Here is a 23,795-nt window from a genome sequence, read left to right as displayed (position 1 = left end):
AATATGTTTTCAACAAATAGTAGTTTCAGTTTGTTAAATTACATTTTTTAAAAAAAGTGTATTTATTTTCTTTTATAATAATTTAATTATAATAAAAGAAATAAAATCAGAGTACATTTTATAGTTCATTACTAATTTTAAAGTGGCAATAAAGATATCAGTATGAAAGTAATAAAGAGAGTTATTATGCGCGCATACACACACTCCCATAATATAGATAAATTAATGTTTTTATTGTATTATTAATCGCTCTATATCTATTTAATTTAATTTCATTATTTGTGAATTCAAGTTGCTTAGTTTAATAATAGAGTTTAATGTCATCATTTAAAATATGAATGCACAACCGTATATTTGGATTTGTTGTTTATTATTGGTATGTTATAAGTGTAAATTTTATTTTGATTATTAGTTAATCTGAATAATTTAGATAATGCAATTAAACATCAATATTTTATCACTTGTAACCATAAAACAATTTAATATATAGAAATAATTAATCTCTTGCCAAAAGAATTAGGAAATCCTAGTAATTTTGACTTTTTAATTTCTTTCCCCATGGGAAAGTATACTTATAAGAATATTAAAATTTGTTATGCAAGCTAATTTTAATAGTTAAAAAAGAAAAAACTGACTGAATATCAGATTCAGGTGTGGAGTTGAATAACTCCACACCTGAATCCTTTGGATTGGCCAGTAATTAACTATATTATCAATATATTTTTTAAGTCATTAGAAACCAGCATACCGTCAGAACAATTAACTGAAATGATAACTTAAATACAAACCATAACAGAACAAAATAATCTCGCACATAAGAAATATGACACTTGATCAGGTTTACCAATGAGTTTACCCTTCTCTAGATTCATTGAAATATTTTTACATTTTTGTATTATACAGTGAGAAATATGCTGCCAAATTCCTGCATCAGTATGTTGTTAATATCATATTTATGTACAAAGCAAATATGAGACGGTGCCAAACATCCCTTACATCCATCAACATATTACAAACTAATTTACATTTCACAAAAAAATTAATACATAATAAATTGCTTATAATTTACTTGATTCCACCATACCTAAAATAGGTAGCATATGTATCTTTAAAACGCATAGAAAACCCACTAAAACTTATACACCTATATGACCACATCTACAACCGCAGAGCACAAAACACAAAAATATTTTTTTTTTTTTGTATCACCTAATACATACATACAGTATACCTATTTCATTTATCTGCTTCACAGAATAATTGCAGTAAAACACTTTTAGACACTTTTAGTTCAATCGATTGCAATCAATACTTGGTGGTGTTATGATTGTGGGGTTGCTTTATGTTTACCACCTGCTTCAAATTGTATTATAATACAGCTAATTATAACAAAAATTTTTTTTAGGTAAAGTCAATTTTTATTATATTAACAAATATTTTATTTATTAATTACGTTGTGATTTTTTTACTTCCAAAAAAATTGGTGTACTACTGTCACACTGATAAAGAGTATATTTGAGCCTTTGTACTTCAATATAACTGTACTTCTTTTGTTAAAAATGTATTATGAAATTTGTGCATTTTTCCTAGATTAGTTTTAAAAGTAATGTAAATGTGATTAATTTTCTAAACACATTTTTTGGAAGATCTTTTTTGAATGTCCATATCACCCTCTCTTTGGAGCTATTATGCAGCTCCAAAAAGATCTTCTGAAACACAAGCCAATAGAGAATTAGTTGATTTTTTATTTTATTTTAAGATTACCTGTACCTGCTTTTCTTTTATTTTGTTTATTACTTTAGAATAAGCTAAGGATCCTAATTATATTATAAACTTTCCCTGCAGTTTTTTAACATCTATGGGTGAATATTTATAGAAAAAGTTGAAGTGAAAAAGCGTAGTAAATTTTATTCATTGCTTTATTACTTTCGTCTTTAAACACTATGTGCTGAAAATTAATTTTGTAAGCACACTGATTTGTTCTATGATTCTGTCTTGACTGATGCAGCGATCACTTGCTTTATTAAATTAAAAATAGTTTTCTAAAGTAAAAATAAAAATTTATGCAATTCAACACAGAAAGAAAAAAATCTTGAGTTGCAACAAAGTTTGTCAGCAAATGGTTTACCCACAAAGAGTTGGGAGTTGTTGCAGACAAAAGTATAGTTTATTTTTATTCAGAAAATCACAAACCTCTGGTACAATTGTACTTGTTTTGAAATTTGAAATAGGTACATTAAATAAGTCTATGAATCTCCTGTTGCTAAAAATCTAAATGTAATTAGAAAATGTTCTACTAGGATATTGCAGCCTTGAGGCTTGTGTTCACCTTTCCGTTTAACAGTTCAATTTTAAAGAGTAACCATTCTAAGTTGTTGCTTTTCATTTGGATAATGTTTTTAATTTATCCATCTACAATATGTCCTAATAATGTCGTATTTCTTCAAGGAGTTCATACGCCGTGAGACCTTGTGATTCATTAATTTTAGCAGGTCTTTTTTCTTAATGGAATTGCCAGTCAATCATTATATTTTTAAAGTGAATATCATCTTTTTATTGAGAAAAGATGATCCACATGGACCTCCTTGGTTTCATACCTTTCTGCAATTATTCATATCCTTTCCTTAATTAAATTTTATGTATATTTATTATATCTATTCATAAAAATAACTTCTACTTAAACATTAGTCTGATACAATGAAGTAAGGTTGAAATTAAAAACAGATTAGTACAAGCAAGAAATGTCTTCATGAAAAAATATTACTAGTATCAAATGTGATTTAAGAATTGGAAAGTTACTAAAAATGCTTGTTGAATGGAGCAATTTACATTAGTGAACATCAACAATAATTGGAAAAAAATAGCTTTTTTTAAAGTAGAAAAGAATGCAATAGAGGCTCTTAAAATGTTGTTATAGGAAGTTGTGATAATTAGGTGGGTCAATAAAGTACAAACTAAAGAAATCTTAAGAAAACTAGGCGAGGAGAGAAATTCATGGCAGAATCTTAGAAATAGATGAACTAGGTCGGTAAACCACACACAGTGTGTTAATATATCCAGGTTAAGTTCATCTGGTAAAGTGTTTTTAGAAACTGTGCTTTCTATTCATTTTTATTTTAGAAAATGCAGTTTTCAAAATACATAGAACGAAAAATTTTCTTTTACTTTTTTTAAGTAGAACAAGTGAAACATTCCTTTAACTATGAATGCACATATTTTACTCCTTTCTTGTGCATTACTTTTATCTCTACTGGAAAGAGCATAAATGCATAGCAAAATTGCTTTAGAATACACATCATTATTTACTGATGTGTGGTTTCTTGTTTCAGAACTATCCAATAAGCAGCAATGCTGACAGTTCTTTAGACTGTGGTAAGTTTTATTATTATTATTTAGGTAATTTCAATAAATTTTGTGTTATTTTCTTTCTCTTTCTTTGTCTGTCCATCTTCCTCTTAAATCTCTAATAATATAATAATAAAAAGAATAAACCTATGCCTTACTTTTTCTCTAGCAACTCAAAGAATTTTTAGAGGTAGGTTAAAGTTATGGAACTGGTAAAGAGAAAGCTCACTTAAAGGATCCAGTTGTTAGTGTGAACTAATGAAAATTAATACTTTAAAAATTATTACTTATATTTTTATATTAATACTTTTGTAGACATTATAGCATGGTGAATCATCAAATATCGTTTACAACATGATAAGACCAACAGATGAAATGAAGCTTTTAGTCTCAGAAAAAAAAATTTAGGGACATAATAATTTTGTTGGTTATTTTATGTAACACTTAACATGTTTTATTAGTTATTTTTATCAATTGAAATCTTGGAAGATTGTTGCAGAAGGAAGAGTTTATGAAAAACAAAGATCCAACAAATGTAATGTTAGTAGCAGATAATAGAGCACCAATGGGCACCAATAGAGCACCAATGGTGGGTCATCATTGTGGATTAACTCTAGATTAAGAGGTCACCATGGATTGTATTGGTAATAATACTTAGATAAAATTTGATAGTGAAAAATAGAAGACAAAATTTAACACTTTAAGCATGGGTTTCTTCATTTCGATATTATCTTGGTGTCAAAGGGTGCTAGCTGAAACTGACAATGATAAGAGTTTTCAATTTTGTATCTTCCATAAGTTATAGGCTGTCGTGAAATAACGCATGATTGTTGCATTTTTATCGTTGTACTTATTAGTTAAGAACTTGGATTTTATGCTGTCCCAGTTCTGACAAAATAAGAAAACATTTTAGTGGGGTGATTTAAGTTTACTGCTTACTTGGCTGATATTAATCAGCCTTCCTTTTTCCTGTTTAGCCTCCGGTAACTACCATTTAGATAATTCTTCAGAGGATGAATGAGGATGATATGTATGAGTGTAAATGAAGTGTAGTCTTGTACATTCTCAGTTCGACCATTCCTGAGATGTGTGGTTAATTGGAATTCAACCATCAAAGAACACCGGTATCCACGATCTAGTATTCAAATCCGTGTAAAACTAACTGGTTTTACTAGGACTTGAATGCTGTAACTCTCAACTTCTAAATCAGCTGATTTCGGAAGACGCGTTAACCACTAGACCAACCCGGTGGGTTGATATTAATCAGCCAAATGTGGAAAAAACCACACATGTTAAATTGGTAATACTTATTTCTGTTAAGTTTCTGTGAAAATTAATAAATCATACTATTTAGAGATTATTTTATTATTAATACAATAAATATTTGAATACAATTCTATTTGAATAGAATTGTTACAGTGGCTAATTATTTTATGTTTATTTAAAGCTAACAATAATTTTTTATCTTTAATTACTTTCTTTTTTACTTCCTTGTACAAAGTAAAGGAAGTATTGTGATTGCAAAAAATTTTGATTTTCTATGGAAATGATGATTTCAATGGAAATATCCATTTTGACCATCCCTGAATCCATTTTGACCAATTTTGGCATGATGTCTATCATGTCAAAACTAGTCAAAATTTAAGCCCAAAATAAAAAAAAATTGATTTTGGACTCTTTCATAATTGTAGTAATAAGCCCTCATTGAGAGTTTTTCAATAATACATTGTAAGTGGTACTTATTTTCATTAGTTCCAGAGTTATAGCCAAATAGAATTTTAATTAATGAAATATTTGGATCTTACAAGGGGAAGGCACATTAGTTCAAATCTGACTTAATCTCCTTTTTCTTTTTTTAATTTTTTTTAATTTAAATGAATTCATTTATTAATAATTATTAACCTCAGATTGTAAAAAAAAATTACAATAAATAATAATTCAATAATAATAATTAAAAAAATATATTAAAAAATATCAGAAGTTATTAATGAAATACAATTTTAAGTACTTTTCATTTTAAGAAAATGTGTAAATGTAATTTAATAGGCGTACAAGGACGTCATATGGTGTCCACATAAAATTTTTAAACATAATTTAATTTCTGAAATATTAAAGTTGCTGTCATTTTCTGAGCTTGCTTTATTTTTAATAAATTCTAAGAAAATAAAAATTAATTTTATTTCTTAAAAAAACTATTTGTTCATAAACATTCACTTGGTAAAAAGTGAAAAATTTGCTTTATCCATTTTTTATTGTATTTTATTGATCTATTTTGTAAGTTTTAAAAACTAAAATTATTATTTAAGATTTCTTTATTTTTATGAAATTTTATGCTAGATTTAAAACAAAATAAATTTATCTCTTATTTTTATAAATGTTTAAAATCATAAGTTCTAATTAAAGAAACAAATAATGTATACATTCTGTTGCCCTTCTAAAGAATTACATTTTTAATAGTGGCCTATGCCCCCTGGCCATAACCCAACCCTCTACAGTAGTGCAAAAAAGTGAAAATGATAAAATTAATGGTTTTTGTAGGGAAATGATATTGTTGAAAATTTAAATTATTACTTAAACGTACTGTACATCTAGGCAACTTATAACTTTACTATTACAGCTTATTATTAAAAAATAACAGACCATACTACATTTTTTGACAACATTATACTTTAACTCCAATATTTCCAGTACTCCTACATAATGCCACATGCAACTGACCACGAATAAATACTGGTTCATTGAAGGACAGTCCTACATGCTATAACTTTGGACCTGTGATCTATTTATTGTCATATCAAAAGCTAGCCATTATTATGGGAAACTGTCTTCTGTGCAATACAAACAGTAATCTGTGGGTAGACCCGGCATTGTCTAACTTTAGTCTAGGTATAAACATTTCATTATTTATGTTTTCTCCAGTTATTATTCAAGAACATATGTTACTTTTGTAGAGCTTAGTAAATTGCTACCATGTTCCTTTACATAATCCTTCTTGACATAATATCAATTTGCCTGAACCAGTTTTACTATAAGTCTTTGATATGCATTGTTTATTATACATGCTTTTATAGCACTAGTGGTTTTTCAACCACTAAGACCCATTTTGTAATAAAAAATTACCACCTAAAAATTCAGCCAACTGTATTAGCTATAACCATACTGTAAAAAAGCAAATCATGACAGAATGAACAGTTCTAAAATAGTGTTTAAGTGTTGTATTCTATTACCTCATTGGTCAGTTTGTTGGACCACTAAGAAAGCAGCAAAATATTTTTGCTTATCATGCTATCACCATATTGATCAGTTGTTGCACCAATGAAAAAGTAGCAGAATGTTATATCAGGTTACCTTTACTCATTTTTCATCCTTTTTATTTCTTCTAATTCTTTATATTTTATTATCTTTCTGAGTGTTTTAAGCCATTGTCTGTCCCAATAGATCAATCAGGTCTTTTGACTTATTGCAGTTTTCATGTTTTCAATATTTTTCTTACTGTATTATATAATATAGGAGAACCAGTGTTTGGTCTTATCTCGACTCAAGAGTTGAGGAAAAATTTTGGGTGAGGCCTAATTACATGTAAGTTAATTCTTCTAATGTTTTAAGCCATTGCCCATCCCAGTAGATCAATTTGGTCTCAAGTTATTGCAATTTTCATGTTTTTAGCATTTTTATATTTTTTTATAACATAGGGAGGATTTTCTCTATTAGTAAATAATATATTATTTAATAAATTTATAATATTAAATGAAATTAACAAAAGCTAAATAAATTTTTCTAAAGTAATTTTAAAAATAACGTATTCTATAATAAAAAATACTTTTAACATTCTTAAGGATTAAAGAGTTGCAAATTTGCATTAAAATAAGATTCTTCTCCTTTTAATTTATAAAAGATTAATTATTATATAAATACCTAGTATTTTTTCTTATTTCTCATAACCTTTATTAGAGAAATAAGTTGAAGAAATATTCGTCCAAGTAGAAGATGCCAGATGGAAAATGTTTGGGACTGCTTGTTCTACAGTATAAGTCTTAAATATTATAAAACATTAACCTTTTACTTTAAATTTTTACAAATACGGAACACTTAAAGAACATATTTAGACAAGAGATTACTACAATGTAAAGTCAATCTAATTAAAGTAGATTATAACTTACTTGGAACTTAATCATGCTCCTGCAGAAAAGTAGAACAAAATTTATATCTGAGCAATAATGATGCTCTTACCCACATAATAAGTTATTGATGTATAAATTTTCTGAATAAAAGTATCCCAACACTACTAATTGTTCAATGTTATTTTGTATATACTATAAAATACTAAGATTTAGCATAAAACAAATCTAAAGGCTGAGCTCTGAAGCCTAGCCAGTCATACTAAATATTGCTTTCAGGTAAGGAGCTTGATTTCATGCAATACAATTATCTTTATCATCTATTAAAGTGTTGAAATGTTATTATAAAATAATTTTTGTATTTTCAAATTTCCTGGAAAGAATGTGGGGTTGTAAATGATGAATTACAATCACATATTGTTGGAGGAATAATTTTATCTTCACATAGATATCCGTGGATGGCAATGATATTAAAAATAAGAGGTCCTGTTGATAATTTTCATTGTGGTGGATCAATAATTAACAATAAATACATTCTAACTGCAGCTCATTGTGTGTACATCAGGTAAGCTATTTACACTATATTTCATTAACAGTTTTTTTTAAGTTGTAAGTGTGGAGTTTATACCAGGTGTGAGAAAATTACACTTTTAAAAGACACACCTGGATTAAATCTGACCATCATACTTTTGTAGTAATCTACTTACATATTGGATTATACTGCTCCCAAGTCTTCTCCTACTACTGGAAACTCTGAACAATTCCTTTTCATTAAATGTATCAAGCACCTTCATCAAATCATATTAAATTTCCTCATTAATTTGATTTTGATTGTGTCAAAACATAAATGTGTAGTGAGCTTGAGCTTGAGCTTCATCTTGGAATGAGAAAGAATTCACAGGAGCCAAATCCAGTGGGTAAGGGCGTGGAACAAAGATCATGTAACTGGAACAGAAAAATTTGTATATTTAGTAAGATGAGTGGTTAAAAGGAATGTTGTGAAGTACTTTTTTTGCATCACGATTCAACTCATTTTCAGCAAATGTTATCAGATCCTTGTAAATGTAATAGCAAAGCTTAGCATTGAACTCAGTCTGAGCCATGGGGGATGAATTTTGTTGTACTTGGAAAAAGTCACTCTTTGAACTCAAGTGATCTTCTCTCTCTCTCTCTTGAAATATGAGTTCCACTCAAAACATGCTTCCTGGCTCATTACTTCATGGAAATTGGCCTGCTGGATCATTTCAAAGGTATTTGTCATGGATTCTCTTGTTTGAAGCAGAATTTGTTTAAAGCCTTCTTTGCTTTATTACCATAATGAAATTGAAATTACATATACAATCATGTGCACGGTCAGAAAAAGTGTAAAACACCGATCCCAAGTAGGTGCCAAGTGATCACTAGGCATGTTGACCCACAAAGATCACTGCTCTATGCTGCTAAGCCTGTGCTATACTCTGAATTATTTTTTTTATTGGACTAGTCCTGGAAGTTTTTGACTGCACCTGGTACATTTTAAATTGTTTTAATTGTTGGGTTTCTGCCCTTTATAATATTTGTGTATTTTATTAAATTTGTTACATATTCTGATTTATTTATTTACCAAATAGTATAAACATTCTAAAGAAAAATAAAATAAATTTCAAGTAACAACGTAATCAGGTTTTGTATAAAACTTATACCATAACTCTGGAATTGCTTTGTGCTTTGTATTCTTTGAAATAGACATGCATATGTATGGTATGGATATGTATGAAGTTATTTCAAAATTTGAAGTAAAAGTTGAAGGATTCATTGCAAATGATTTTATAAACTTCTTAAGCTTACAGAGGTGTGAACGTTTTTCTGTAGATATTATGTTATTTGTGTTACATGTACTATTTTTTTTAAATTTATTTTTCTGTAGATATTGACGCAGATTGTGTACTGCAATTCTTGGACATAATATAAAAATGTAACATAATAGTCTTGGTTATAATCTTTTCAAGTTTTCAATTCTGTTATTTTTCTGTAGGAGCTTGTTAAAAAAAATAAACATTTTATGGAGTTAACCTGTAATTTGCATTGTACATTTTTAAGTCATCTTTAGTCATGTAATGGTAATTAGATGGTATCAAGATGTTTTTTTAAATATGGTAATCATGTTGTTGTAGGGTGAATGGAATGTAGTCATTTAAAAAACCATATTAGATCATAATAAATTTGGTTTTTCCTAGTGACCATTAATTCACTAATAAAATTTTTCTTAGTTTCAATTTTTGGGACACCCATGTACCATAGCACTTCTTCAGATCCATCCAAAGTAACAACTGCCTTGCTTGTGCTACTCTGTGACCAAACATGTACTGGGGACAAAAGTAACATTAATGAAACAAATTTTTGTAACACTTGTTTCTTTAATAATAAAGTTATATTATTTTGCAGATGCATCAGTAATCACTTAGGCTTGTACTGCATCAATTTGTGTTCATATTATAGTTTCTGTTCTACTTGCACTTTTTTTATATCATTACTACTTGTTTGAAGGAAGGTAATAATTTTGTATAACACTTCCTGACCAGATAATGTGTGGGATATACTAATATTTTGTTGAGAGTTGGATACAAAAAGAACAATGTTGAGTATCTGTTTTTTATACAGATCTACAGTTTTATTCCAATCATGATGAAATTTTGTACACTAACTGTTCCCAACCCAGAGAAAAATTTTTATCTACATTTCATTTTGAAAACTACCCTACCCCTTATTCACTTGCTCAGTGTAACCTTTACCACCTCAAATTTTGCGATTAGGTTTACAATATAGCAATGTAATAAATAAATATATTTGGAAATGTAGGTAGAGGTCATCAATTAGCTTTGTATGATAACACTTCGCAATACATTTATCATTTGTTATTTCGTCCACAGAAGTCACTAAGGAGGTTTTTTAACATACTGGATTTCTCCTAAATTGCTCAGAAGGCTATGCAAAATTAAATTTATAGCCATATTAGATTAAAAACTTGTGCACAAATTTAAAGAACCTGACTTTACCAGATGACATCAGTAATGAAGATGGTTTATACATTTCATATTAGTGTATATGTTTTTTATTCATATGACTTTAAACAATAGATTATGGATTCTCAGAAACCCTACATTTTTCACAAAAACCCTTGGCATTATTTGAAAATCTCTACATGCTGTACAAATGAAGAGTAGATAACTCATTTTTTTATGAAGAGATTAACTGCTGATTAGTGATTATATGTAATTTGAAGTCTTGTTAGAAACTGATAAGCAAGAACACTGCTTATTACTAATTGATGCAACGTCCCCCTCTGGCAATTCATCTGTACTGGCATTATATGCGTTTTTCTGTGACTGTTATAATTTTTGGTGAGCTCTTCTGGCCTCCTTTAATGGGTTTCTAAAAACTATTAAATTTTTATTTGTGAAGTCATCTGACAAACAATTTTTACAACAAAATTTAATTAACTGGGCAGGTAAGAAAAAGATATCAACGAAAGCATCTCTAACATCAGTTCAGAAATTCTAATGTAAGTGCATTAAACATGAAGATACTAGTTAATTCCTAAATAAGTTGATTTCAAATTGAAGTACATTTAAAATAACTGAAAGTTTCTTAAAATCTAAATTATAGTCTGTTTAGTTAATAGCATTTTATAATTAATTTTTCTCTCCTTTTTTTTATAATTAATGAATATTGTTCTAAACATAGTTTCAAAACATTATGCACAATGTGTTTTTATAATTTCTGTCTCTACCAAATTAACAGGAAGTTTCTCTCCAGTAATTTAAAATTGTCATAATTTAAACATCTTAATTTCACAATTAAAGACATGAAAGTTATACATTTATTATGTTAAATTAAAATAAATAAGTAAATAAATAAAATTACAGGTCATTAAAATAATGTTTTGTAAAAGTAATTTAAGATACCAATTTTTATTTGTAATAAGGTATCATGATAAGAAAAAATTACTTTAGAAATTCAGCTTGATTGTATCTGCCTCCATCATTTACAGTCATTTTGCTTCCCCATTAAGATTGGCAAAAATTCTTATTAATTTACTATTAAAAAACATTATTTGACTTAATTTAAACCATAGTTGTGAATGTGGTTCTAAGTCAAATGCGAAATTGAAATTAAGACAACAAAGAATGCATATATATTTGCATATTTTTATTTAAGTTTAACATAAAAATAAATTAGGAATTACAGTATAAAAAATATTTAATAAGCAATCACAGTTTTTTTTTGCCTCCTTGAGCCTCCAGAAGTACATAGCAATATTTAAATCATGTTGCTAACATAATTTCCATTACCCAAGTAAATATTTTGAGAGTTTGAGTGCTGGTAGAAAGAAATTCCATGTTACAGTTTCAGATGCAAAGATAAAAGTTTTGCATATTTCTGAATTTGGGATGGCAAAATTCTTATGTGAAAGCAATCTACAGCTCCCATAAAAAATATTTCCTTAATTGAGGTCATTGATCAGTTGCTGCATGTTTATTTATTTTTTATTAATTATTATGTTCATGATTAATTAAATAAGTCATTTGAGGTACAACATAAGTTCAAAATTCAAACTTTTGTAAAGTGAAAAAAAAACATCCTAGGCATCGTAAACATCAATGAAAAAATTCCAAAAATAAACATTATTATAAAGTGTGTATTAAGAAGCATGCATTAAAATTTTATAATCATTCAGTGAGTAAATTCTATCATTTTTTAATTTTAACACTGCAAAATTTCTACCATGGTGTAAAACAGTATTTCCCTGTAAGAGGGAAATACTGTTTTACACTTTTAAGTTTTTCTAATGAAACTAAACAAGAAAATATTCTGATGAGAATGTGGTTTTTATTCTCTGCCACATGAGTCAGAAAAAAACATGTAAATGATTTACATTTTTCATACATTTCCAAAAAGTTAGAGAGAAACAAACTTCATTTGGACCTTTACTCCAGTACCTTTATGAGAAAAATACATTATCATTTTTTAAGTTATGTATGCAAAATACATTGTCAACTGCTTTAAGTAAAATGACTTGGAGAGGTGTAGATGGAAGATGATTATTTTACATAAAATCAATGGATATTCCTCCCAACTACATAACTTTTACACAAATTGGACACACCTTTTATTTTTTTTTTGGAGAACTTCCTTGCCTTTCAGAGGTGAACTACTTTTTCAGCAATTGGAGTTTTTTGTATTTTCGTTTAAAAACTTACTTTTAGTTTTAATTCCTGTTTCTTCACATGAAAGCAAAAGATTTCCTTTAAATATTTTTAGATAAAATTTATAGCTGATGCTGATATCTGGATATTTTTCTGTAAAAGGTTTATGCATTTCAAAAATATTTAAACAGTCACTCAAATAGAGTATTCTCATTTTATAGAATGGGAAAGCTTAATAGGAAACAAAGAAATACGGTCTTTTACTGCACTTATTAAAACCTCAGTTTTTGTACTGTCTGGTTATGATATTCCATGCTTATCTAAATATGATTTTCCTAGCATAAGCAAGGCTTTCAGATGTTGAACTCGTTCACCACTAGTAATAACACAAATGTTTAAAAAGCTATCTTAGCTATCTTGCATACCTGTCTTCTTTTTGTAGTTTACTGAATTCTTCAGTTATTTTTCTTCTTCTCCTTTTCTGTTCTGAAGTAATGTATATTAATGATTATAATGTATATTAATGATTTAGTAACTAATCATTTTTTGTTTCATGAGATCTAAGTTTAGCAGACACTTGTAATCGTTCTTCTTCTGGTATTACAGTAATTGTCTTCTGCACCTAATACAAAAATGAGAACCAAATCTGTTAGTTTCACAACATATATGATTAAACTTAGAATTATTAATTCAAAAAGTTATTTATTAACAATATTTGAACTTACCATCAAATCCAAAAACAATATTTTTTTGGAATTTTCATGTATCACTCTTAATAACAATATTAAGACTATACATAGTTAAATATGTAACCATAAATCATATGTAACAATAGTAATATATGTATAAAATTATACATTGTTTTATTAGATTAAGTTGGTGTTCAAGCATAAAACAAAGTCGATGAATGACAAATAAATTGATAACACTGTATTTTTCATTAAGGTGAATATAAATAATTTTCAGCAACCAAATTACCCTGAAAAAATTATATTTGTTAACTTTGTTTTACAATAAAATAATCAAAATAATTCATGATGGTCATTGAAGAAAAAAAACACCTATTTACATTTCATAAATTTTTACTTCTACATTACTAGAGAAATATAATTAGTTATTAACAGTAAGAAATATTTACTTGCAATCAATTGCAGGATTTATTCTGGCGACTTGGTTCCCTTTCCAGTTAGTGTAAGAAGTACCTGCAACTCAAGACTTTTTTATAACTTCATATCTGTAATTATATATATACTACACCTTTCTTACGTTTCTTTTTTCCAGTTTCATCATTTGTATTACAAGTAACACTAAGATCCGTATTTCAACAACTCATATATAAATCTTTTTCAAAACAGCAACAAACCTTTATAGTCAGTTATCAGTTATAGACCATAACCTTAAAGATCACCTAATGAATGATTCCAGCAGAAGTCATTCGCTAATGTTGTTTCTCAGGCAAATCCTCCTACATTATGAAATAGCTATTAACTTAACTTATTTTTAGCAAAAATTGACTTATGTTGTTTATCAGATGACTGATTCAATTATGTTTAATATAAAAGATTCATTCGTCTAATTCAATGATATAATACATTTAGGTTTAAATAGGATTACTGATATTTATCGGAATATAAGTAGCTTGTGTGAAAACTATGATTATTTCTTAATTTTTTTTAAAATTCACTAAATAAATTGCTAGAACTAAACTGTATTATCTGAAGTACAGGTTAAAGAATGTAAATAATCAAGATATGCCACACATAGTTATAATCAGTTTAACAATAATAATGAGAATTATAGCTAAGATGGGATGTTGGTGTGTGTTTAAGAGTATGAAGCCAAGTCTGTGAGTATTGCTGTGAGTCAGCTGATTCAATCAAGGTCAATGTGGTTTGATTTTCAATCTCTCTTTTTCTCTTTAGCCTCCAGAACCACCATATGGTATTACTTCAGAGGATGAATCAGGATGACATGTATAAATGTAAATTAAACGTACAATCTCTGTACAATCTTGTACAATCTCAGGTTGACCATTCCTGAGATGTGTGGTTAATTGATTTTGGGTCTAGCCTAATTGTTATTGCTCTTTATAGTCTTACATTCATCCACTATACCTAACTTTATTTCTGAATTAAATGTGTTTTGTCCATCTCATGTGTGAATGACTTGTTGATTGTTAGTGATACAAATGTTTTTAAATATTCATATTTAATACCACCTCCTCTATGAATCATGAGACCTTGCCGTTGGTGAGGGTGCTTGAGTGCTCAGGGATACAGAGTAGCTGGACCGAAGGTGCAACCATATCGGAGAGGTATCTGTTGAGAGCCAGACTAAGGAATGATTCCTGAAAGAGGGCAGCAGCTCTTTCAGTAGTTGTTAGGGGCGTGAGTCAGGACGACTTAAACGGCCGTATCAACATCACTCAGTCCTCTGAGTACTGCGCAGCTGAAAGCAATGGAAAACTACAGCTGCTTTTTTTGCAAGAAAATGTGGCTCTCTGCATTTTCACATAGCAATAATGGAGGCGCCTTCCTTGGTAAAATATTCCGGAGGTAAAATAGTCCCCCGTTCGGATCTCCGGGTGGGGACTACTAAGGAAGGGGTCACCAGAAAATTAAAAAATAACATTCTACGAGTCGGAGCGTGGAATGTTAGAAGCTTAAAAAAGGTTGGTAGGCTAGAAAATTTAAAAAGGGAAATGGGTAGGACAAATGTGGATATAGTAGGAATTAGTGAGGTTCGGTGGGAAGAGGAAGGCGACTTTTGGTCAGGTGATTTTAGAGTAATTAACTCAGCGTCAAATAATGGGCAGGCAGGAGTAGGTTTCGTGATGAACAAGAAGATAGGGAGGAGAGTGGAGTATTTCAAAACGCATAGCGATAGAATCATTGTAATAAGGATAAAATCAAAACCTAAACCGACAACGATTGTTAACGTCTATATGCCTACAAGCGCCCATAATGATGATGAGGTAGAATGTGTATACGAAGAGATTGATGAAGCAATTAAACACTTAAAAGGAGATGAAAATTTAATAATAGTTGGAGATTGGAATGCAAGCATTGGAGAAGGCAAGGAAGGAAATATAGTGGGTGAATACGGGCTGGGCAAAAGGAATGAAAGAGGGGACCGACTTATAGAGTTTTGCAAGAAGTATAATTTAGTAATTGCCAACACCCAATTTAAAAATCATAATAGAAGAATATACACTTGGAAAAAGCCAGGCGATACTGCAAGGTATCAGATAGATTATATCATGGTTAAGCAAAGATTTAGAAATCAACTCGTTGACTGCAAAACTTACCCTGGAGCAGACATTGATAGCGACCATAATTTGGTGATAATGAAATGTAGATTGGGGTTTAAAAACCTGAAGAAAAGGTGTCAGATGAATCGGTGGAATTTAGAGAAGCTTGAGGAAGATGAGGTAAAGAAGATTTTTGAGGAGGACATCGCAAGAGGTCTGAGTAAAAAAGATAAGGTAGAAAATGTAGAAGAAGAATGGGAGAATGTTAAAAAGGAAATTCTTAAATCAGCAGAAGCAAACTTAGGCGGAGTAAAGAGAACTGGTAGAAAACCTTGGGTTTCAGATGATATATTGTAGCTGATGGATGAACGTAGAAAATATAAGAATGCTAGTGATGAAGAAAGTAAAAGGAACTATCGGCAATTAAGAAATGCTATAAACAGGAAGTGCAAACTGGTGAAAGAAGAGTGGATTAAAGAAAAGTGTTCAGAAGTGGAAAGAGAAATGAACATTGGTAAAATAGACTGAGCATACAGGAAAGGTAAGGAAAATTTTGGGGTACATAAATTAAAATCTAATAATGTGTTAAACAAAGATGGTACACCGATATATAATACGAAAGGTAAAGTCGATAGATGGGTGGAATATATTGAAGAGTTATACGGAGGAAATGAATTAGAAAATGGTGTTATAGAGGAAGAAGAGGAAGTTGAGGAGGATGAAATGGGAGAAACAATACTGAGATCTGAATTTAAGAGAGCATTAAAAGATTTAAATGGCAGAAAGGGTCCTGGAATAGACGGAATACCTGTAGCATTACTGCGCAGTGCAGGTGAGGAAGCGATTGATAGATTATACAAACTGGTGTGTAATATTTATGAAAATGGGGAATTTCCATCAGACTTCAAACAAAGTGTTATAGTTATGATACCAAAGAAAGCAGGGGCAGATAAATGTGAAGAATACAGAACAATTAGTTTAACTAGTCATGCATCAAAAATCTTAACTAGAATTTTATACAGAAGAATTGAGAGGAGAGTGGAAGAAGTGTTAGGAGAAGACCAATTTGGTTTCAGGAAAAGTATAGGGACAAGGGAAGCAATTTTAGGCCTCAGATTAATAGTAGAAGGAAGATTAAAGAAAAACAAACCAACATACTTGGCGTTTATAGACCTAGAAAAGGCTTTCGATAACGTAGACTGGAATAAAATGTTCAGCATTTTAAAAAAATTAGGGTTCAAATACAGAGATAGAAGAACAATTGCTAACATGTACAGGAACCAAACAGCAACAATAACAATTGAAGAACATAAGAAAGAAGCCCTAATAAGAAAGGGAGTCCGACAAGGATGTTCCCTATCGCCGTTACTTTTTAATCTTTACATGGAACTAGCAGTTAATGATGTTAAAGAACAATTTAGATTCGGAGTAACAATACAAGGTGAAAAGATAAAGATGCTACGATTTGCTGATGATATAGTAATTCTAGCCGAGAGTAAAAAGGATTTAGAAGAAACAATGAACGGCATAGATGAAGTCCTACGCAAAAACTATCGCATGAAAATAAACAAGAACAAAACAAAAGTAATGAAATGTAGTAGAAATAACAAAGATGGACCACTGAATCTAAAAATAGGAGGAGAAAAGATTATGGAGGTAGAAGAATTTTGTTATTTGGGAAGTAAAATTACTAAAGATGGACGAAGCAGGAGCGATATAAAATGCCGAATAGCACAAGCTAAACGAGCCTTCAGTAAGAAATATAATTTGTTTACATCAAAAATGAATTTAAATGTCAGGAAAAGATTTTTGAAAGTGTATGTTTGGAGTGTCGCTTTATATGGAAGTGAAACTTGGACAATCGGAGTATCTGAGAAGAAAAGATTAGAAGCTTTTGAAATGTGGTGCTATAGGAGAATGTTAAAAATCAGATGGGTGGATAAAGTGACAAATGAAGAGCTATTGCGGCAAATAGATGAAGAAAGTAGCATTTGGAAAAATATAGTTAAAAGAAGAGAGACTTATAGGCCACATACTAAGGCATCCTGGAATAGTCGCTTTAATATTGGAAGGACAGGTAGAAGGGAAAAATTGTGTAGGCAGGCCACGTTTGGAGTATGTAAAACAAATTGTTGGGGATGTAGGATGTAGAGGGTATACTGAGATGAAACGACTAGCACTAGATAGGGAATCTTGGAGAGCTGCATCAAACCAGTCAAATGACTGAAGACAAAAAAAAAATTTAATACCAATTTTTTTTTTAATACCAATCTGTGATGGCTTGTAATGGTCTAAAAGAATTAATTAATACACCTACCAGAATTCATGGAAATAAAAAAATTTCTTTGGATTTTTTTTTAGATTATTATGTAATAATTCATTACCACAACTGTTTATAAAATTCCATCTGGTCTTAGTGTTCATAGTGTTTTGTTTACCAGTTATGTTTTTTCCTTTGATCTTGTATTTTTGTGTGCTTACTGACATGATATGATTTAAGGAGTATTGTAAGATGGCAATATTATTTTGTTACTTACATTTTTATGATTGGAACTTATAAAACTGGCATGTTTTAAATTGAAACTTATGTTATTCTCTTTTGGTAATTACAGCACTCTTCTTTTTTACATAATTTTTTGTACTATGATCTTTCATTTTAAATGAATTTTGGTGGAGCAGCTTTGCATGGTCTGCACTTTTGTGTTTCTAATAATGCTTCAACATGGTATTGTACTGAGGTGCCTATTCAAAATTCTACTTTTATACTTTTAATTTCTTTATTTTTTGTTTATATAAGACGATTAACAATATTTTTTAAGTTAAAATTGATGTAATGTACTCCTTTAATTCTGATTTTATATTTTAGTTATCTATATTTGTTAAGGTTGAATTTGTATTTTGGTATTCGTAGAAATTAATGAATTGGATATTTATATCAATGATAAGAAATCAATACTTTTTTGTATAGAAAAATAGTTTAATTGTTTTACCAAATTGGAATGCATTCTTTGCTTAAAACTCTCTTCAACAGACTAAACTGATTTGTTTATAACAGCAGATTGTTTAGCATTATGAATAAAAAAAAAAATTTAATACTTAATCAGAGACTTGGGATTTTTTTGACTGACTGTTTCAGGTACTGACAAATTTGATAATTTAAAAATTGTATTCTTATCATTTAAAAAACTTTTAAAAATAATTCCCAAAGAAACTAAGGAACAGATTGCAAAACTTATTTATACATAATGATAATAATTTTTTTTTGCATGACTCCCCTACACACTGCTGTTTCCTCCCACAAGTATGCCCAAACAACCAGGTTAAAACAAATGGGAAAAAGCTGTGTACCTTTTTATGCTATGTAAATTCAATTTATCAAAAAGTAAAATAGATAATAAATAAACATGCAAGATGTAACATAGAACATAGAATATGTAAGGAAGAAACATAAAACACAGAAATACAACACAAAATGTAGAACAAGACAAATTATTTCTATTCACTTGCTGATGTTTGCATTACTGAAGGCTTTGTAATTGCATTTAAAAATTTTTTATGTTAAAACTAAAACAGTCAATGTGTTGTTCGGCAACCTAATTTGAAATTACAACACATCTTGCTACAGGAGATATCAATGAATTGTGTGTGTAGTAAAACTACCTGCAGTACCAAGAATTATCATAAGGTGCCTTCAAGCCAATCAGGGAGAGAAATCCTTCTACATGTGAGTGCAAAAACTTGTACAAGAAAAGTACAGCAGCTTTTTTTGCAGCGCCCATGCAAAAAATCTAATCTTAATTCACAGCATGGTTCAGTGTAGGGATCTTACTCCCTACACTGAACCATGACAAGAATATGACAAAACTTCCTTTTGAACTGCTTCAATGTTGTTGATAGTATATATCTGGTTGTAACTCGAGTCTAATATAATATCTACTCTGGTTATGATAGACTGATGCAACAACTACTCATATCTAATAAGTCTTTTGGCTGTATGATATTACAGTAGTTTACCCATAGTTAAGTTGCATCATATTATTTTCAAATAATTTTACAATAAGGTCGATATCATGTTGAACCATATTACAATCATGAACATTATTAACTTCTCTATAGATTTTCAAATCATCAATAGGCAATCTTTGAATGAAAGTAGGCAATGAAAGGCTGTTGGAGATGTTGAAGAATATATTAAAAAGTAAAGGACCAAGAATAGAGCTCTGTGAAATTCCAGAGAATATACCATATTCAGTCAACAGCTCCCCTGCCACCTCAACTTTAAACCTGTGATTTGTTAGATATGACTGAAGCCACCAAAGCATAGGTCCTCTGACTCCAATCCGCTGTAAATTATAAATGGGGATAATATGTGGCACTATATCAAAAGCCTTGCTAAATTCAAAGTAGACAGTATCAACCCTCCCTCTTTTCTCAACTTTTGGAACAACATACCTAAGCATATCAACCAAATTGGTTGCCACGGATTTAGCCTTAATGAAATTTTGCTGCTGTGGAATAATTCGACTCTTAACTGAATTGTAAAGATGACTATGAATTATCCTTTCAAATATCTTGCCAAATACTCCTAGAACAGATATTGGCCTATAATTGGTAAGGTTGTGCAAGTTGCCCTTCTTTGGTACAGGAGAGATAACCGCAGTTTTCCATACATGAGGAAATCTTCTTCAATGTTCCATGCTTCTGTTGAAAACAAATTTTAAAACACATGAAACAATGTAAGACCCTTAAAGACAATGAGCGAAATTCCATCAAAGCCAATTGCAGATTTATATCTTAAAGATATAATAGCACTTAAAACATCATCCTCAGAGACTAATGGAATACCTATTAGATCCTGACCCTCAACAGCATTATCAGCAATCGATCTGTATTAGGTAAACAATGTGAAAGTAAACACTCCTGAATAAATCACACAATTCTGTGGTCAGTAATCTCATCTCCATTGTACTTAATGGGGCTTACTCTTTGAGCATCATTCATAAGATTCTTTATATATCCATAGAAATCATTAGGCATAGCATCATGTTTCCTCTCAATGTCGTGTGCCTAATTCTGTCTGTAGATAATAAAACTTTGACCTTATTTTGAAATTCATAGAAGCTCTGTAAGCCCGTTCTCTTAAATTTATGGTGAAATCTCCTCTTGGATTGAAGGGAGAGAACAACACAACTGAGAACCAAGATGAAAATTTTCTAGGCTTCAGCTCTTGCTCAGGAATAAATCTACTTGTATGTTGGGAGATTATCTTATTGAAAATCTCTGCAGTAATTACAGAATCAGAGACACTCTGCACTGGATCCCAATCGGTGGCAACCGCAGCTCTATATATACATAGAAAATGTGCATGGTGATAATTACACACTAAATGACGATTGGAACTCTTAATGATGCCGTAATCTTCAATTGCAATAGCAGCGGCTTGTGAAGGTCTGGGATAACCAAACATTAGATTTTGGAGACACAACAACATGGTATTGGAAAGGACTAGATCCAGGATTGATTTTCCCCTAGTTAGTAGATGGAGATTAAGTTACAATCATCAATGAAATCGAACGTAGCTTCAGCCTACTCTTTGCATAGAAACAAATACTGTGCTCTAGTGTAAGGGTTTCCATTGACATTAGTGATATTAAAATTACAAAGATTGATCACACGGTGACTAGAAATATTTAAGAGCTCATGAAGCTTCTCCAAGTAAGACTTAAGAGCGAGCGGTGAATAATCAGGACTGAAGTAATGATTACCATTCAAGAGATTGATACCATTTGTCATACTAACATCAATCCAAACACTCTCAGCATAGGCCAACTCTTCTGAAGCATTTTTTAAGTGAAATTGATGGCAATTAAAGATCCACTGCCAATTATCCTGTCGCTGGTGATAGTTTTCCTGTCAGTTCTATATACATTATATTTTGAATGAAAATAATCAGTATTCAGAGGCTAGTGGTTGAAAAAGGTTTCTGCAACTGCAATACTGGATGATGCAAAGAAGAATCAGAAGATAGAAATTCATCAGACTTTGTCCACAAACCACTCACATTTTGATAAAAGATATTTAATTCAGTTTGCAATACAATTAGTCACATTACTGTCCTTCAGACCAGTCTCTTCCATAAGCATGTTATTAGCATGAAATAATATACTATAATAATTCTGTTTTTTTTTTGTGGGGGGGGGGGTGGAAATGAATTTACACAGGTGTGGTCGAACTCCCACTGGTAGTCTTACCCAACCGCATCAGCCGAATAAAACCACCCCCCTTTCTACCAGGTCTCGACCTGGAACCGTTTAACACATTACTTCAGGCCGAGTTCTCCTATCCTAGCCTGAGCAGGCTCCTATTTAATATTCACCTGGTTTAGGACTATCCAGGTCGTCCTTCTTGGTCCTGAGAATGCTTTCGACGAATCAGGGCACAATCTCCTAGCTGCTCAGGTCACGGAGCATCATCGCAACCACGTTGTGGGGACTCAGTGCTCCGAGATCCGCCTCTAGTGTCCCTCGATTTGCCGCCCACCGAGCACATTTGAAAAAGGTGTTCTCGGCGTCGTACCGTACACCGGGGCAATATAGGCAGTCGGGGAACAGCGCTTTCCCTCTGGTATGGAGATAAGCCCCGAAGTACCCATGACCCATTAAAAACTGGGTCTACGTAGTACTCCATCTATCTATGCTACCGCTCTGTCCACGATTTGACCATAGGGATAAACCTTACGGTCCATTGTTCTCTGGTCTCGTGTCAGGCGAGGAACGTGCGAGTCCGTTTCTCCTTAACGATGGTCTCCAGGTCTTCGCCTGCCCGTCGCCTTTTGTAGGACGCTTGACGCTTCCTTGTCAAAAGACCAATGGGTATAACACTGCCGACCACCAGTATGGCTCAGAAACCATCCGATACGCGGAAGATTGCGGTGCATTGTACCTACGCGAACCATTTCCGGTTCCTCTCGAATCTTAATGCCTGGGCCTTCAGCTCCGCCCTGTATAACAGGACGGAATGCACCGTGGACATCAACAGTCGCCGTCCGTTGGTCCGCCGACATTCGCCATGAGTCGGCTGAGAGCAGTTACGGCTCTCGCATCTTTGTCAGCGGTTCTCCGAAACTGCTCAGCTAAGCTGTTTCCGGTCAATCATCATACCGAGGTACTTCGCAGCCGGCTTTGCTGGACAACCTTGTCCCCGACCAGCAGGAGAGGAAGGTGTCAATACATTCCTTCATTAGAATTTATCGATTTTATATATATATATTATCGATAAATTCTATATATATATATATAAGATGAAGTACACTGCATGGTAGATGGTGTACAACTTGAAACGTAACTTTCAAACCAGTTTTTAATAATAGGCTGCCGTTAAATCATTTTTAGACATGCAATTTAAAGAAGCAGTGACAGAATTATTACTGTAGAACGGTTTGTAGAATTTATGCAGATTGACTATGGTAAAATTTATGCATAAATTACATTGTTATTTAGATTTTAATTTTAATTTCTTGTTTTATGAATTAAATTTTATAATTTTTAAATTGGGATGAAAGTGTATTCATACTAACTGCTATGATTTTTTATGTTTATATTTGTGTATTGTTTAATTTGTCTCGTTTTTAAATTTCTATATGCGAGGCAGAAATAAAGTAGCATCATTTTGATAAAAAATTTTTATTTTATTTTACTTTTTTTGCCTTACCAATATTCATTTTTATATATGTATACATTATACTTAAATTTTTTACGCCATTTATTAGGTTATTATATACAATGTCATACGTACAAGCACATTTAAACATGCATGTAGATATATTACGTTTTTTGTTGAATGTGTAACACATTTTTAAGTAGTACTTTCATTATTTATTCATATTACTGTTAGTAT

At 30.8% G+C, this 23,795-nt stretch overlaps 1 protein-coding gene across 1 annotated transcript in view; it reads left to right on the top strand.

The window, feature by feature from the left end:
• Window positions 1-289: 289 nt before the first annotated feature.
• The window catches only part of LOC142318075 (chymotrypsinogen A-like), a 65,214-nt gene continuing 41,708 nt past the window's right edge, over window positions 290-23,795 (top strand). The window contains exons 1-3 of the mRNA XM_075354601.1: window positions 290-376; window positions 3,330-3,372; window positions 7,845-8,028. Coding sequence (XP_075210716.1) covers window positions 335-376; window positions 3,330-3,372; window positions 7,845-8,028 — 269 coding nt within the window. The 5' untranslated portion in view covers window positions 290-334. The remainder of the gene's footprint in view (window positions 377-3,329; window positions 3,373-7,844; window positions 8,029-23,795) is intronic.

The sequence above is a fragment of the Lycorma delicatula genome, chromosome 1 (assembly GCF_047948215.1).
Source record: "Lycorma delicatula isolate Av1 chromosome 1, ASM4794821v1, whole genome shotgun sequence".
Lineage (NCBI taxonomy): Eukaryota > Metazoa > Arthropoda > Insecta > Hemiptera > Fulgoridae > Lycorma > Lycorma delicatula.
The sequence above is the reverse complement of the archived record's forward strand: the minus strand, read 5'-3'. Positions and strand labels throughout refer to the sequence as shown.